Source organism: Lepisma saccharinum, chromosome 16 (assembly GCF_977018435.1).
Source record: "Lepisma saccharinum chromosome 16, izLepSacc3.1, whole genome shotgun sequence".
Taxonomy (NCBI): domain Eukaryota; kingdom Metazoa; phylum Arthropoda; class Insecta; order Zygentoma; family Lepismatidae; genus Lepisma; species Lepisma saccharinum.
This window is the reverse complement of record NC_139244.1, coordinates 49,672,301-49,690,168: the sequence shown is the minus strand read 5'-3', so window position 1 is coordinate 49,690,168 and position 17,868 is coordinate 49,672,301. Positions and strand designations below refer to the sequence as shown.

The 17,868-nt window shown below is 37.4% G+C and overlaps 1 protein-coding gene across 1 annotated transcript in view; it reads right to left on the bottom strand.

Moving 5' to 3' along the window:
* LOC146000479 (uncharacterized) overlaps positions 1-17,868 on the bottom strand; it is a 57,119-nt gene that overhangs the window by 34,780 nt on the left and 4,471 nt on the right. The window contains exons 2-7 of the mRNA XM_083138158.1: positions 16,107-16,847; positions 10,980-11,110; positions 7,900-8,068; positions 6,432-6,526; positions 4,993-5,180; positions 3,091-3,230 (exon numbers count right to left, since the gene is read on the bottom strand). Of these exons, the coding sequence (XP_082994284.1) occupies positions 3,091-3,230; positions 4,993-5,180; positions 6,432-6,526; positions 7,900-8,068; positions 10,980-11,110; positions 16,107-16,819 (1,436 nt within the window). The 5' untranslated portion in view covers positions 16,820-16,847. The remainder of the gene's footprint in view (positions 1-3,090; positions 3,231-4,992; positions 5,181-6,431; positions 6,527-7,899; positions 8,069-10,979; positions 11,111-16,106; positions 16,848-17,868) is intronic.

Here is a 17,868-nt window from a genome sequence, read left to right as displayed (position 1 = left end):
GCAACAAAAGGGAAATTTCAATTGTTTCCAAATCAATAAGTTATTCTGGAAGTATTTTCAATGCTGATCATGCAAATTGACACCAATCTTTTCCCATCACGACAGGACTGTTCACAAAGAAAATCCTCATAAATACGGAGAAACTAGTACTCACTTTATCTGCGAAACTGTTTTTTCTTCTTTGTTCTATTAATTTCAGTGGCCACTGCCACCATCCTCGTTGGAACGTTGGAAGAAAAAAACAGTTTCGTGGATAATGTGCGTACTAGTTTCTCCGTATTTATATACTCCCGCGTCTCTCTTTTCCCAATTATGAAAATCCTCATATTCACCATTCAATTACACCTATTACAGAACACAATAAAAGGAATTTATACAAGGGAAATTTCAGTTGTTTACAAACCAATTGGTGATTCTGGAAGTAGTTTGAATTCTGATCACAGAATTACATCAATTTCTTCCCATCATGTCAGGATTTTTCTCCATGCCACAAAGTTCAATCAACTCACCATATTATAATATTGAGTGTTGGGACATTTTGAGAAGAAATCTTTCATAGAGGATTTTGAAAATAAAATCACGTAATCAAAGTTAACACAATTATCATGCAAATGTGTCATGTGAAGGTGGATTAAATGCAAGCACTCATAGTTTAAAACTTGAGGAATTTTATTGTGGAAAATCAATATTTTACCATTTAAACAGAGCCATCTATTGGGGAAATAATGGGACTACACATTTTATTGTGAAATTAAGGCACTTAATATATTGCTGTCTTCTGGAAAAAAAACTAGATGTGATGGGTAAAAATGGATTTCATTTTTGAAATCAGCATGCTGAAAATATTCAGACACAACAGTCATCTGAGAGACATTGAAAACCTGTTGACCAGTGTAATCATTGACCAGTGTAATCGTTGTCAGTCTAGATCAAAAGGTCCTGCATAAAAAAATAAAATGTCATTGATGTTCAAGAGAGGAAAATACCAGAAACAAATCATTCAGCATACTTCTCAGAACTATGGCAAATTTTTATGTACTTTTCTATTTCTTTATCTCAAGTTTATTCATTAACTACTGCAACAAGAGTGAAACACGTAAAAAGCAGGAAATTTGAAAATGTAGCCCTACTCCAAACATCAATAATATGTGGTGGGATATTTTCACATACTTCTTGTGCATTCACTGCATGGGTGCCTGAGTTACAATGTCCAATGTCTACTTTGTGCAAATTTTCAAATGTAAATGTTGTCATCAAACAAATCTAATTTATCTGACACGGGAGGAGCAAACATAATCCACTTTCACATACCTTTAAAATCTGACAAATATAAAATAAGTTCAATCACATAGAAATGTCTGAACAAATATACATGCATACATATGCTGGAACACAGCACCTTAAATACAGAGAAACTTACTACTCACTTTTCCCATGAAGTTATTTTTGGATGTTCTATTAATATCAGTGGCCATTGCCATCTACCAAAATTAACAGAACAAGCAAAAAGAGCTTCACTTTGTGGAAAGTGAGTACAGTGGAACCCCAATTTTGTTCCTCAATTTTTCATTTTCTCACATTATATGGTCTATCTTGATGTTCCCAACATAGTAAAATATTACAAAATTTTCCTTGATTTTACATTTTCCCACATTTTAAGTGTTTTCAGCTTGGTCCCCTGAAAGATGTAGTATTGAGGTTCCTGTACTAAGTTTCTCTGTATTTACAACCACGTCTCTCATTTCCCAAAATATGAATTACCTTAATTTAATTAGTATTTATAACAAGAATTTATACACAGTAAAACTTCTCCTAACGGACACCTCTAAATTACGGACATTTTTAAATTCCCCAGCAGAAATACATGGGGTTTAATGGCAATATTACTTCTAAATAACAGACATTCTTAATAACGGACGTGGACACTGAAAACTACCTCCCAAAGCAAATAAAACTTCTTAATAACGGACAGCCTGAAAGAAAACGGTCGCAATTCCTGGAATTCGACACAACAATGGTCAGTATTTCGAACTAGTGTCCATTGTTTCATGTTACACCGAGCATATTTCCTTTTAAAAGTGCAGACAGTAGACAGTATTCTTTGTGGTTATCTTGAGTGATAGATGCATGATAAGAGGAAGAAGAAGAATTTGTATTTTATAGCATGTTATTGATTGGTTGTTATAGTAACCATGTGTAAGATGTACGTGAATGGCTTCCAGGCATTAAAGTTATGTTGTTTAATTTGAACCTACATATTTTGTATGTCTTGTGCACGTATAGATAAGAAATCACACACACAACAAGGCTTACATTGAGAAGTGTGTGTCACTTCTGCTACAATGTCGCAGAAACAAAAATGACTGACTTTAATGGAAAAAGAAAAACAGAAGAAGAGGGACTCAGTTTAGCATCTGAACTTGAAACACACATTGAAAAGACAATTATAAAGAACTTTAAGATTCAGAAAAATATAGATGATTATTTTGGACAATCTGGGTCTGGCCAGAAATAGTTAGAGCCTATTGAAAATGACAGAGCATTTTGAATGCAGTAATTTAACAAAGGATTACACTACGTGTACTGTATTTTCTATTTTGAAATTTGTAATGTATGTAGGGATACTTTAGTAAATTTAAATTCACCATATGTAGTACAGTATTTTGTTTTTTGAATGTAGGAAAAATAAAAACATTATGTTCGTAAAGTACGTACTGTAATATGCTTATCCTACACTTTTTTTCTGAATAGCGGACACTTCTTAATAACGAATATTTATTTTTCCCCCAGGCCTGTCCATTATTGAGAAGTTTTACTGTATTATAATTTGACACATAGGAGATGAACTACATATACATATAACATGAAAATGGAGGTTCTACCAGACTCAAACCCAGGTGCCTGGAACATATAGCTATACCATTTCTCCACCAAGTAAGCTACTGAACTTACCCTGGTTTGGTGTGAATTTCTCCATATTTCTGAAGCATATCACACATACCAGAAAAAAAAAGCCATAAATATCCACAACCCAAATTATCACTGTGTGAAGCACAGAGAGTATCGAGAAGAAAGAATTGTCCTCCTTACCTTAGCAGAGATGTCATGAGCATTGCTAGCGTCTTTGAAGCCTGAGGCATCAGAAATATTCTTTCCAGCTCAAACTGCGGAACTTCACTGATGTTTAGCACCTTCAGCGTAAGGCAAACAAAATGGCCAATTTGTGGCAACTGAAAGCACAGAAAATATTTAATTGTTTTCATTCTAGCTCAGCCAGCTGTATGAAATAGCTTACAGACGATGCAACTTACTAAAAATTTTCATGAAAATTGTAGCTCAACCAGGGATCAAACCTGAGTATTTTGCATCCTATACCACCGAGTTATAGATCGACCACAAGGAAAAAAACCTTGGGACGAGAAGTCCCCGCGCACCTTTTCCTTCTTCCCTCCACCTCGGGCCATAAGGAAGCATGGTCAACTCTCCGCCTCCCCTACTCGCGGGGGTACGGTGCACAGGACTCGTGGGTCTGCGCAGGTTGTTTTGCTCCTGGTTCCACTATACCAAGATTTTCCACGAATGGACATTATAAACTTATACAGAAATCGAAAGCGAGAGGAGGAAAGAGGTTGGCTTGACAAGGGACCACGAAATATTTTCTTCCTAGCCAGATTTCCATTTCGTAAAGAGTCCACTTACAGCAGGTTTCATTGTGTTTATATACAAAAAATATAAATAAAATACTGAAACTTAGATAATACTCATACTTGAACACTGAGCAATTTAACATTGAAAATAATAATTCTTAACACATAAGAGGCCCAATCAGTAAAACAATTAGTGCTCTCACCTTCAGTGAGCAGTCCCAGGTTCAATTCTCTGTGGGAGCTCCCAAAATTTTTATAAAAAATAGTATATCCCTCCGGTCTTGAAAGCCAGAAAGAAGAGGCAATGGTACCTGATGAACTAACCACATCATTCAATGCCAAAGCCCTAGAGGGCTGTTGCAGCATGGAGTTATTTTCTCTAATATATAAGTATTCCACTGTAAGCAGTTTCATATGTGACATGATTGAAATATTAAAAAAAGCAATTTTTTAACCTAGAAATCCATCCTTGTCCTAAAATATTAAAAAAAATCATAAAAATTGTGCACTTTGAATAATATCCAGAATATTGTGACTCTATGAAAGTGTCATGTGGTATTTTCCAGACTGTGGAATGGCCAGACTCAAAAAGTATGAGCCTGTAATATTCTGAACAGATTAATAAGTACTCATTACTAATCAACCATGGCCACTTGCTTGCTTGTTTGAGTTTGTTTTCAAAACCCATTTTATGCAACGAAAGGAATTGGGACTGGACCTACAGTTTAAAGCAGAATCTGAACCACTGTGCAATGTGCCTCCACCAGGTATCGAACCCAGGGCAACAAATACCAGGTGATGATGTTACCACTATGCCATCGGGGAAGCCCTCATAGTCACTTGCTTATTCAGAGCCAATATTTTCCCACAAAAAGTTGAAGCTCTATTACTTGGCTTTGAAAACCGGGTGGTTTATAGTAGGGATGGCAAAATGCAGATAAAATTTTATTCAGATATTAAAATTATCTGGATATCCGAATTGCCCAGATTATTTGGATATCAAAATTAACTGGATATTCAGATTATCCAGGTCTGATATCCAGATTATGCCAATATCTGATATCTGGATATTCAGATTATCTAAAATGTCTAGATGTCCGAATGTGTATTATCCGGGCAGTTTTATCGTTTATCCATTTTACTGGCTATCCACATATTCTTTTATTCGTCATATTTGTATTTTACTGTACGGATTTTCTACAAATTCTTCATCAAATCTACTATCCACATATCTGAATTATCGGGATATTCAGATATCTCAATCTGGATTTGTGACTATTTGGATTTAGTGACCATCCCTAGTTTACAGTCCTTGGCTCACTGGTAATCAAATCAGTTTCCTTACCTCCCACATAGCTTTCATTTGTTTCTTCTTGTCTCCATTCAGCAGATCATCTTCCCATTCTATAACTTCCCTCTGTTTCTCTTCTTTCTCAGCCTTCCTCTCTTCCTGCTGTTTCCTTCTGTTTTCTCTTTCTCTCTTCGATCGCTCATCTTTCACCCGATTCAACAATTGAGATGAAAACGAGTTGTCTGAAACCATAAAATGATGCTTATAAAGTATAAACTACATTTTTTTCAAAACACAAACACACAAGGTTATTTCAACTTACACCTTTTTTGGACAAGAAAAATCACTTCAAACTGCTAACACCATGGTTACTAAACATCATGAAAAATAACTCTTTTCAATCATAACTGCTAATATGGTTAACTATAAATTAGAGCTGGGACAGATTAATTGGTATTCTTATCAGTAGGGAAAGGATTTTAAGGTGCAAAATTATGGTCTGGAAAGGGAAAAATAAAAGTTTCTGAAAATGTTTTCAAAAAGGTGCTGATACAATGCTCTCTTTTTCTTCACCTTCAGTATATAATGTGCACGGACCGCATAGAGAACTGTGGTTCTGCCGTATAGGTTTTGTTAAAATTTGTGTTTTCTCTCGTGGGTTTCGCTACATTTTCTTGGGAACTATTGGGGCTGCAATGAATAATGAAATTTTATATTTCAGAGACTAAGAACGTTAGAGGTACAAATGATACCTCGTTTTGTTCAGTATACTTTGGGCTATAATCCTGATGATAAAACAATCCATAATCAGTTAGAAGAATAAAAAAGGGAAAGTAATATTTTTTTTACATGACATTTGAAATTCATCGGACCCCCACGCAGGCTACGCCAGCATGTGAATCTCCATAAGATACCCGCATAATGCCTGGCATGCTTGAAATCGATGTGGAAAAATGTATGCACTTACTGCTAATACTTTTGGAGGGGGAAATTGCCAAATGTGTTTGAAACACCAAAATTGAGACAGAAGCGATCACATTCTTTCGGACATAACCCCCCCCCCCCCGCCCCCTTTCCAGAAAAATAAGTTATTCCAAGTTTGACAACACAAAATATTACATAGATCATAACTCACTTCAAACATTAATATTTTCACACATGTAATATTCACTTTTTTGGCCGGTAAACACATAATGAAATCCAAACCGCGTTCCTTCTCATGAACAAGCTGCATGATGTGGTGAAAACTTAAGGCAGCCAGAGCATGGTGCTGATCACATCACCTCCAAAATGGCAGAGATCAAGAATGTGTGGGGCCCTACCTCCACATCCCCTAAATGTGCCTCATGACATGGTGCTATGTGCATGGGGGACTTTAGCTTTTACCTTACAGTATGTATCTGTATCGGCCCATCCCTAGAATTTAATTAACATAAGCCTCTGATTTTATCAACACAAATTCTGACTTGACAATAGAGCAACAAGAAACTTACCACTTGACAAACGAGCAGGTTTCCTCCTGGTATAAGGTCCAAGATCAACAGTGTATTCTGGAAATGCATCTAAACAACACTGCTCCCTCAGTTCCCTACAGTTATTCAGAAAAAATAATTCATTTAAAATTTGTCAACACAAATATTACATAGATCATAACTCACTTCAAACGTCAATAATTTTACACACGTAATATTCACTTTTTTTTACATGTACTTTTACTCCCTTAAACTCTCGCAACATAATCTACCTTCTTCATGAGGTTGGATACCATTTGGGTAAACACATAATGAAACCCAAGTCTTGTTCCTTCTCATGAAAAAGCCACATGATGTGGTGAAAACTTAAGGAAGTAAAGGTGCATTCCAAAAGAGTGAATATTAGCTTCTGAAAAACAATAATACTTTTTAAACAAATTGACAATATAACATCTTGGTTCAAATAATATTTGTTTCTTGTAATAATAATAATAATAATAATAATACCAGTATAATAAAAACACATGTCCCTTAGCCTGTCAGATTACCATTAAAATAGTTCTTAATGATTATGTTAATGGCCACTTAATTTTGCAGGGGCACAAAGAAACTACCCAGTGTGACAAAATATACAAAAAAAACTTGTAATACTGTTCTATTCTATATAACACAACACAATCAATGCTCACACAATTTCTACTACTTCATCCTATCTGATAACAGTTTTACTTTCATAATTTATTTTATGTAAATAATTTTTCCATTAAAGCCTGATCGCCTAGGGGGAAAAGGTGGTGTTTCCACATGCCTGATTTTTGTCCAGTTCTAAACGACACCTTCTGCTGTCAACATGTGACCTTTGCTTGCACATCACGGAGAGGCAGAGAATCAGAGGCCCATTTGCTTGCTACCCGGTGGCAACCGTTAGGCTTAGCTGCACCTTGTTTGGGGGTGTATTTTGCTGTCAGGCATAAGTTTGGGAAAGCATAATACCACAAGAATTTCACCATCACCTTGACAGCTAGAGCAAGCTGACTGGTTTAAGGGTTCACGTGACCCTCCCTGGCTTTCGACGGAAGAGACAAACATAGAATTTGAAGTTGGTTCTTTGATCTATCAGGTTTTAAACATCTGAATGAGTGGTTTCCACTAAATGGGCTTGCTGATAATTGCAAACCAATAGTATTATGAGTATTAGAAACAATTCTAAGTAGAGTCTTTCAAGACAGTGCCATCGAATCAGAGCACATTATATTCTGAGATTCTCTCGGGCAATCGACCAGGAGTTCTGGAGGAGTTTCCACGGTTATGAGAGCTCATATCACTCTCATCTTCAAGGTAGCCCGAAAGAATCTATTTATCATTCACCAGAAGGAAAGCTTCAACACTTATTTCAGATACATTGTTGCTAACATTACACAAGGAATTTCTACAAAATTCTATTGTAATTTTTTCACACTACCCACACACATAATCATGTTTAACTCACCTTGGCAAAGTGACAATTCGCTGTTCCAGCATCTGCTCCAGGCGAAGAGCCCTCTTGGTATTTTGATTATCCGGACCATAAAACCGATAGCAATTCTCCAGCATTAACCGTACATCATTTACAAATTCAGTTAATGACTTGTATTCATTGTTATAAAACTTATTTTTAACTGGAAAATAGAAATACAACCATTAAAAAATTAAACATGCTAGAGTACAATGCTACACAATATGTCAAGTACACTCTGAAGCAAGTGTAATTTTCTGAGACATTTACCATTATCTTCATGATGAATATCAATTATGAAAATTGTGGTCAAACATCGATTGTTTGTATTCTACTCCAACGGTCTATTGCTGCACTAGCAAGCCAATCTCATCTGATATACACAAAAAAGACATGGGAGTGGTAAAATGGTAATTCAAGATGCAAATAAATTAATAACAGTGTATGAATTTTAAAACACCATCGTTCTGAATGAGGAAATGTGGTTAATTGCTACCATCTTCCATTAGTGAAATATGGCATTAAAATCATTAATGGGTTAACAATATCCACATTAAAACTACTAATGAACACAACAGAAAAGTAATGAAGGTCAACAAGACATTTCCATTCTACCTGATACTCATCAGCAGGGAACGGATTTATACGTAGTAAAAATGCGCTAAATATGTAAATACATATTTAGTTATTTTCACCTAAATATGGAGTTAAATATGGACTTAAAATTGTAAAATTTACATTTTTAATAATATAAGACACTACACGAGCTACATAAAATACAATCTCGGCATTTGTAACTAATACAGTGACTGTCTTGAAGAGGAACCAGAAGCGAATCTCGTAAGTGTGCCAAAAAATCATTGTTTCTGGCACTGCTGTTGGCCACACACAACTAGTAACAAGGGGTTAGCAATGGGCTGCTCGACTTGGGACTCTCTTCGAATGTTGCAAAAATAATGTTTGTAACAACCAGGAGCCGATGCTTGAGCCCTCATTCTCTATTGTTGATAACAACTGTAAATAAACAGGAATTTCAAGTGCTTTACAATAACAAACAGTTGGATGGTGTAAAAAATTGAAAACAAAAAACATTATTATTCGGATGACAGAAAACTTATAATTAACGCAATTGGAGGGTACAAAAAAAATTGTAAACTTAAATTTGTTTAATGTCACTTCAGACTTTGTTATATGCAAGAAATTCACCCAACTCTTTCGATCACACGGGTACATGTTGTTATTTTGCGAATATAGAGTATATGTTGAGAAATGTTCTGAAATATGGAAATAATATGGAAAAATAACTAGTATATGTAAAATATGAGCCAAAACATAATATATAAATATGTAAAATAGAAACTGAATTTTTCGAGTCTGCATGACATGATGCACAAAGATAATACAAAATACAGTATAACTGATTTCAGCTTCATACATAAATATGTATTAACATATAAATCAGTTCCCTGCTCATCAACAAGGCTTGAGGGTAGCAATCACATAGCTAGTACCTGCCCTACAGTCATTGCCTACTACATTGTGTCTGCATTCATTCATTTTCTCACCTACGATGGCAGTGTTTCTACAATGATATGCAGTTTGACAGACTGCATGCATTTCTTCTTTGGTTTTATACACATTTTACATGAAACACACGCATAAGCATAGCAATGTCACATAGTGCAATTTTCTGATTCAAACAAAAAAGTATTTTCTTGACAAGATCAACATATATTTGCATTAGGATGGAGCTGATAATCATGCTGACGTTATTGGTATTGACAGATACCAGGTAATACTTTTCTGAGTTCTGGAATCTTGTGGGGTCTGCAAAAATGCCATGCGAGAATTTTGCAGTCTAGATAGATATCCTGGAAATTATGCAAAACGTGAATTTTTAATTATTTTGGCAACAGCATTGTAGGAAGAAATAATTATCATATGTGGAATTAGAGCCATGGTTGTCTAGTCAGTAGGGTGGGTGATCAAAGGTCGGAATTTTTCTGGCTTCATCCCCACACAAAGCAGCTCTGGGACTCACCCAGCCTGGTACCTCCAAAATGGGGTAGATCAAGAATTTGTGGTGCCATATCATGCATGTGAATATGCCTTCCTGGCATGGCGTTATATTCCACCTTATATGTGGAATTATGAATATTTAAAAGATTAGTATGAAATAGTTCCTAATTAGAAAATATTTTTTAAAAGTTGCATATACATTTTTTAACTACTTTTAAATTGTTTTAATTTCTAAATATTGATATCAATATCAGTGGGAATTTGTATGGAATTTGGGGTCAGGTCAAACTGGTAATGGGTCAGCGGTAATTTGCATGTAATCCTTCAAAGATTTTATGTGATATCTAACCATATTTTCCTCAAATCAAAAATTAATGGTTGGTTGGTTGAATTGATGTTTTAAGTCCACTTTATGCACAGTAAGGCTAATCGGGACTCTGCCTACAGTTTAAAGTGGAATCCGAACCACTATGTGCCTCCGCAGGGTAACGGGGAGGCCCCTCAATAATTAATGGTACATAACATTATGAGAAGAATAAATTCACAACCCGCTACATGAAAGAGTGATACAGAGAAAAACTGTGCTTCAACGAGAAATCAAACCTGAGTCTTTGGTATTCTGTTAAATCTTTCTCATGCATTTCAGCATCGGATTAGCTGAATTGGATTCATAATTAAACCAGGCAGCAAATGCCCAAATTACTCAATTTATGAGACACATGGTGAATAAAAGCCTGGCTAAAAATTCTAACATTTGGTATTGCAATGAGAAAAAAAATATGAATCTGAATGAAATATAAAACATGTACACTGTTCTGATTGATTGGTTTGTTGTTTTAAGTCCACTTTATGCACAGTAAGGCTAATTGGGACAGGACCTACAGTTTAAAGTGGGATCCGAACCACTTGTGCTTCCACCGGGTATCAAACCTGGGACCCCTTGCTTACACGGCAACGACGCTACCACTGCGCTATCAGGGAGGCCCTTGGATACTGTTTTAAGTTTAAACAAATTAATTCCTCATGTTTATTTTTAGAATTGTACTTATACTTACTCTTTTTCAGCCACATAGGGTTAGATATAACTTCATAATAATCCTTCGTTTCTTTGGTGCTGCAGTCTGGAGGATTGATGAAAGGAGTGTTTGTACCTCGATTGTAATCCGACATCAGATCTTGCAATATTCTGCAAAAATAATAATAATAATAATAAATAAATATCATTTAGGTTTTGGATACATATTAATTTTGGCATCAGATATTTTGCTATGGAATCTCATTTTGGTGACTGAAGGTTTTGGTGACTAAGTCAGTTATCACAATAAAGTGATATGCGCTCTGTCAGTAAAGGCCATTCGGTTTAACTTGAGCTCTGGCGTTCAGCTGCGCTAAAGTCTGCCGTCAGCGCGACTATGTGAGAGTTCCACTGAGATCAGAGTTGCTAACCGCCTTAACAATTACCCATATCCATAATCTGACTTCAAGGGGTGTTCTGTACTTACTGGTGTCTGCATTTAGTTTTTGTTTTTTAAAGCGACAGTTTGAGAATGACAGAATTATTTGTGTCGGTGTAACCCCCATTTATTAAGCCCCTTGGCAAAAGAGGCATTCTCCCCTCTCCTACCTTTCCTCTTCAGGGGGAGGGGGCAGATCGTGTCACTACGAGTAAGATGATTGTTGAGCTGAGTTGTTGAAGGGTGTTTTAATTCAACGGAAGCTGTGGTGAAAACTGGAAAGAATATTGGAGAAAGCAAAGTGATTCACGGTCAGAGTAGATAAATTATCTCAACGTACATAAGTTTATGAAGAAAGAAGCTGACAGTGGTCTCCCGTTGAATGTTAAACAAGTGCAAAAGTGTGTTTGCGCGGATACTGGTGTGTCAGTAAGTACTTTGAAACGCATCTTAAATGAAAATGATTGCAAGAAAGTAACCGGAACGAAGTAGTAACGCCTAACAAACCACACAGAAGAAAGAAAGTGATGTGAACGAATTTGACAAGTGTGTTCTTCGTAGAACAATTGACAAATTTAACAATCATGAAGGACAGTGCACTACTTTAGATTTGTAAATATTATTTTTAATGAGACAACAGCGTAGGATATAGATATAGTCTTTGCCAGTTTCATGTCCAGTGGAATTGTAACTTGCACGAATTGCAACACTGCTCCTATGAGTCACATGACGTCTTCTGCAGACGACAAACATTTCCTGCTTTGTGCATGCCAGAGCTCAGGCTAAACCGAATGCGCTACATGTATTGATTGATTGACTTGCTTTATTTTATCTCGCCTTTTGTGGCACTATTGGCTAATTTGCGAAGATGGGGTGAGTGATGATGTCATGAAATTGATGAATGGACACTCACAAACATCCATGCCCAGGCTGGGATTCGAACCCGGGGCACCTGGCATCGTAGCGTGATGTGCTAACCACTCTGCCACGGGGGCCGGCTTCGTCAGTATGTAAAAAAGCATTCCGTGCATCTGTATGACCAACAGAGAAAATGGCTAGAGGCAAGCAACATATCCAACTTGAAGTGTCACTCTGGAACAAAAAGACTGTTTCATGTGACAAGTGACACATGTTGCTTGTGGCCTTTCATAAGTTTCTTATTACTTGTCACTCCAGTCTGTAAGCTCCCTAAATGTTATGTATCACTTGCCAAGTATCAGATCAAAACCCTAATACAGACACATGCTACTCACTCACAACCATCTGCATCAGCCATGTCAAACTCATAACATATGATGTTGATGACACAACTCTCCGGGCTGCACATACCAAGCCTTGAGGTCCCAAAACTAAGGGATTCGCCTCCGATGGGGAAATTCCAGTGATTTCTCTTGCAGAATCAGTATATTATGTAAATTATACATATACAGAGTCCTCCAGCAAGACCCAAAAATTAGCAACCAGTGATGCAATTTTACATGTTCATTTCAAATATAAATTGGTTACAATTGAGCAAATGTTTTGGCAAGAAACTGTTTGTGAACAATTCTACTTTTGTTTCCCAGAGATTTTACCCATTGTTTTAGAAACCAGCTTGTCCACATTTTGTTTCTGTGAGCAGGGAATTTTTAATGCAGACAACAAAAGTTTGTCAGTCATTTTAGATAGTTGGGCTGTTTTATCTGTTTAGGAAGAAAAGGTCGATCTGGTGAAGTTCCGATGACTCCAGGCTTTTTCATGAGAAAGGGAAAAGCTGGACAACAACAGAGGCCTGCACAAGACCTGGAGCAGACCCGTTCACGAGACATCGCTCCTGAAATGCCATGCAACCTGCGCAACACCCTTGCTTGAGCACCTTGTATGCCCACCTGCCCAGATCGTTCCTGGCAGGCATTGTAGACCCGCCGGGTACCCACAGTCTTACGATACCTAGTAGGTCTCAGTTCGTTCTTTCCATCAACTGCAGACCTCTCCCTCTGCATGACGTAGTTGCTTCGAGTAGAAACTGCACCTGGCCCACAGCGTTCTGCAGTGTTGCCAACTGCAATAGATTTTCACTACTTAAAAAAGGGAACTCAACGCTTCGTAAGCCACATCACCAATGAAATGAGATTTACGAATGTTGCTCCCCCCCCCCACACACACACATTGAAATAGGTTTTCCGTGGCACAGGATCCATAAGTATATGTCGTAAATAACCAATATACGTATATATAGTGATATAGGGCAGGACTGAAACATGTCACGTTCGACGCTGAGGTCGCGAGTCAAACAACACACTGTTCTACTGCGAACACCAGGGCCGTAGCCAGCCAGGGGCATTGCCGTTACCCTCGTTTTGGGGGAGGGGGGGGGCAAGTACTTGGATAAACGTTAACAACAATCACAATAATAGTAATAAAGTAGCATGAAAGGCATTATTATCCTCATAAATCACGCAAAAAGGGGGTAGAAGTCGGTTCTCACGCATTTGTGTTGAAACAGAGGATTAGAAATATTTTTTTCCAACACGTCAATTTCACATTAGCTAATAATGGAAAACAAGCACACAAACTATTTTTGAAAGAAAGAAAGTGCATGTTAAATGCATTCCGAATGTACATACATATGGCATGTAAAATTTCCATCTACAATATTTTCTTTTCACATGGAGTGACGTATTACATAATTAATTCATCCAACTCGTAACAAACCAACATTAATAGCAAATAATATCACGGGCCGCCATAGCATTCTCCGTTTTAAAACTTTTCTCACTTAGATCGTTCGGTGCTCAGGGCCGACTCCCGCTACCCCTTTGCTACGGCATTGAACTTGATGAGACTTGTACATTAATGTTTGACCCCTCCGCTAGACAATTTTCGTCCAAGGTTGTGAACAATGCACCCTGCCCCCTCTGGTTGCGCCACTGCGTGCCTGGTTAAGGCACCATGCAATGAAAAACAATTAGTTTTCAGTGAGATTTTTGTTTGCTTGATCATTCATTTAGATAAATGAAGCTGTAATATTGCGTGCATTTCATGGCAATAAGATAAAAACTGCTTACGCTGAACTGAAATCGCTAAGTATATAAATTCTCCTTGGAGAAGAAGCTCCTCCTAGGACTTCGTAGGATTTAGTAGCTACGTAAGTAGGCAACACTGGCTGCAGCCGTCCACGTAGTGATGAAACACCTGGAGCGACACGCTGCCGGAGGGCTGTTTCCTTCCAGCAGGTTTTGCAGGTGCCCGGGTCTTGTTGAATGCCCAGGTACCTTGTAAGCGCAGAATGCCTTGAAGACCAAGAACCCGGGTAGAGACGCAAGTCGACTCGTTGCCGTGGGCAGGCGAGCAGGTAAACCTGTTATTGCGTGCAAGCGGGCAGTGGGTAGGTAAAAGGCAGACTATGCTGGCCTCTAGACAACAATGTATGTTTTGACAGTCCTGCATGCGTGAAATGTATGTGGGGCCAAGGAATTGAGGAACGCTGGGGCCATATGCAGCACGCGAGTGACAAGGCTGATCTGCATGAAGGTCTAAACAAAAATACAGAGGCTACTTAATGCTCTCCTGTATGTATTTGTGCACAGGAAATTAAAATTCGAAACAGTAGGCAAATGGCTCGGAAACATGGTACTCTATACACAAATTTTACTTTATCGTAAGTGTGAGTAAATCTGTTAGGATTGCAAAATTGGAAAGAAGTGATTTCTCATGTGTATAATGAAAGGCAATTTTGTTTCCCAAATATGCACAAAACATATTCAGAAACCTGGTGATAATCACAATTCTAAGCAAAAAGTTGTTTTTAAGTAAGTTCGTTTCTTGGCATCCAATTAATAGAAGGTCTAAATTTAGCATAGTGTAGCAACAATCAGATTTCAGAAAGCATTGACATTCCAAACCTTGAATACCACACACACACAAGTTGATCATGGCCAAAGGGTCATATTGCATGAAAAATTACGAAGAGAAAAGTAATGGGGGGGACATTGACCCACTGTACCCCCTTGATAATCACGTTGATTTGATTTTCTTTGTCAGTAAATTATGATGTTTTACTTAATATATAAAATTGGTTCTAGCATGTACAAAACAAAAATAACGGATATTTCATAATGAAGCATGACCTGCGTAAGTAAAAACCTGCCATCTTGGAGTACTTTTGCCACTTTTTATTAGTAAAAACTGGTTGTATGCACACTGAAGTAGCTAAAAAACATGTATAAAAGATCACACCATCAAACTTAACAATCCTAATTGAACAAAAACCTAACAGTCCTAACCTAACCTCGTGAAATTATAAGCAATAAATCAAATACTCCTAACAATAATTTCACTTCTATTTTGGTTTCATAAGTTTTCAGTACTTCATGTTACATTTACTTTATTTTATAATACATTTATGAAACGTCCCATCTCCAGCTGTTGTGGAATGTTGTGTTGGGTTCTATATTCACTTGAGCGAAGCCTTCGAGCTGTTCTGCTTCATGCTAAGGTAACAGACATACTTTACTTCACAAGAACACATTTCCACGAGCTAAAAACAACAGAAAACATTCGTAAACATCATCTTCATGGAGCATACAAAATATTTCACTTTCTTGACGCGGTACAGAGGGTCAAGGGTACTATAATCGGGCCTTTTGAATGAAAACAAACTAAAATACACACATGCAAGGAAACATGCTGATTAATCTGCTCCATACCTAGTATCTTGTTCGTTTTATATAGTAGCCTGTAACTTACCTGTAACCATGTCTTAGTTCATCAGAGAGATGTGGCAAGGAAAGAATTTCCCTCCTGTGCCTTGCACCATCGTTCATTCTCCTGTCCCTTGAGGCAGGTATTTTGGTTCCATAAATCTTCTTAGCAGTGATGTCTGTCTTTCCGAAACTGTCTTCTTCACCACTTTTAGTAACCTCTCCACTACCACTAGCACCAGAGTTCTCGCAGCAGAACGTAACTTGAGATGCATTCATATCCCCACTTCCAGACTCTGTACAACTTTGAACAATCAAATCAGACAGTTCACTTTCACAAATAAACCGATTTTGTTCTTCACTGACTGCAACACTATTGTCAATACTATAACTTTCCTTCACTTGTTCCTCAGTTATCACAGCACTTGCAGATTTAACACTGGAACAAAACAGGGAAGATGATGCATCAAAACTTGCATAATCGGTCTCCATTTCCTCTGTACACACAACTTCCTCGGCTACCATATCTTCAGTCATTTGAACTTCAAACATCGCTGGAGATGAAGTCTCCATGCTTACGACTGATCCTGCACTAGGATTCACGTGCATGCTTTGTTCTATACCAACAGTTTTTGCATCAGCTGCAACTGCATTCCTCATCTTGACAGTTGGTTTTTTGGTCGAAGAGACTATGTTTTCTGAAAACAGCTTCACAGCTGGCAAATCTCCTGTGTTCAGAGAGCATTCCTCCTCACACATTACTGCAGGAAGCAGTATGACACTTTACCTACAAAACAAAAATAAATATGAAAAAATCTATCAAACAAGCATGAACACATTTCCTACTTTTTGCACATTTAATATGACATGACTGTTGACACTCTTACCATGTAGAAATTTCAGCAAAAAAAAAAAATGCATTTCACCAGGACTCAAACCTAGGTCTCTGGCATACTGTGCCTATGCTTTACCAACAGAGTTATCCCTGATATCGCCTGATATTCTGCTTGCTGTTTATGTCTGTCAGTGAAACATTGTTCTTGCCCACTTAAAATACTTCTGGTAACAGTTTCATACATCGGAGACACATTTTTTCAACTTTACACAAGAAACTACTTACGGAAATGAATTTCGGTAACAGTTTCATACATCGAGGACACATTTCTTCATTTTTACAGAAGAAACTACGGTACTACTTACGGAAATGAGTTTCTCTAAGGTTTCCAATGTTAGTCGAGGTATTATCTTTCATCATGGAATCTATTTGACTGGGAAATCATGTATTTTTCAATAGAAATATCTCACCGACACACAATTGCCATGGCTTCCCTACGTGAACCAGATGCTATATACATTGGATGACGTAACCCCCTGTCAGTGTTTCCAACCCCCCCCCCCCTTTTTTAACTATGCTTGCCTAACCTAACCAAACCTTATCGGAATGGTTCGTGGGGCTATCCATCAGCTACCCGTGCATAATGTACAATTTGCACACATGACGAACACGATAGTAGGTATTTTTCGGTGAAGAAGGTTGGAACCACTGATATTCGAAAACAAAAGAAGCGAATATCATTCGCAAAGTAAGCGATATCGCACCATTGCGTGCGTTCGGTAGCACTTAGAAAAATGCGTTATTTTAGTAGAAAAAGTGTTTGTTTTTGTGTAAAAAGGATAATGGCACCTTGAACTATGTTCCGCAATACATAATTGGTAAGTACGAACCATGCGAAACACAAAATATCCGATTTCAATGTGTATTCGATCTATGAAACTGGTACCATACTTCTGATTGTTAGTTTATCCTA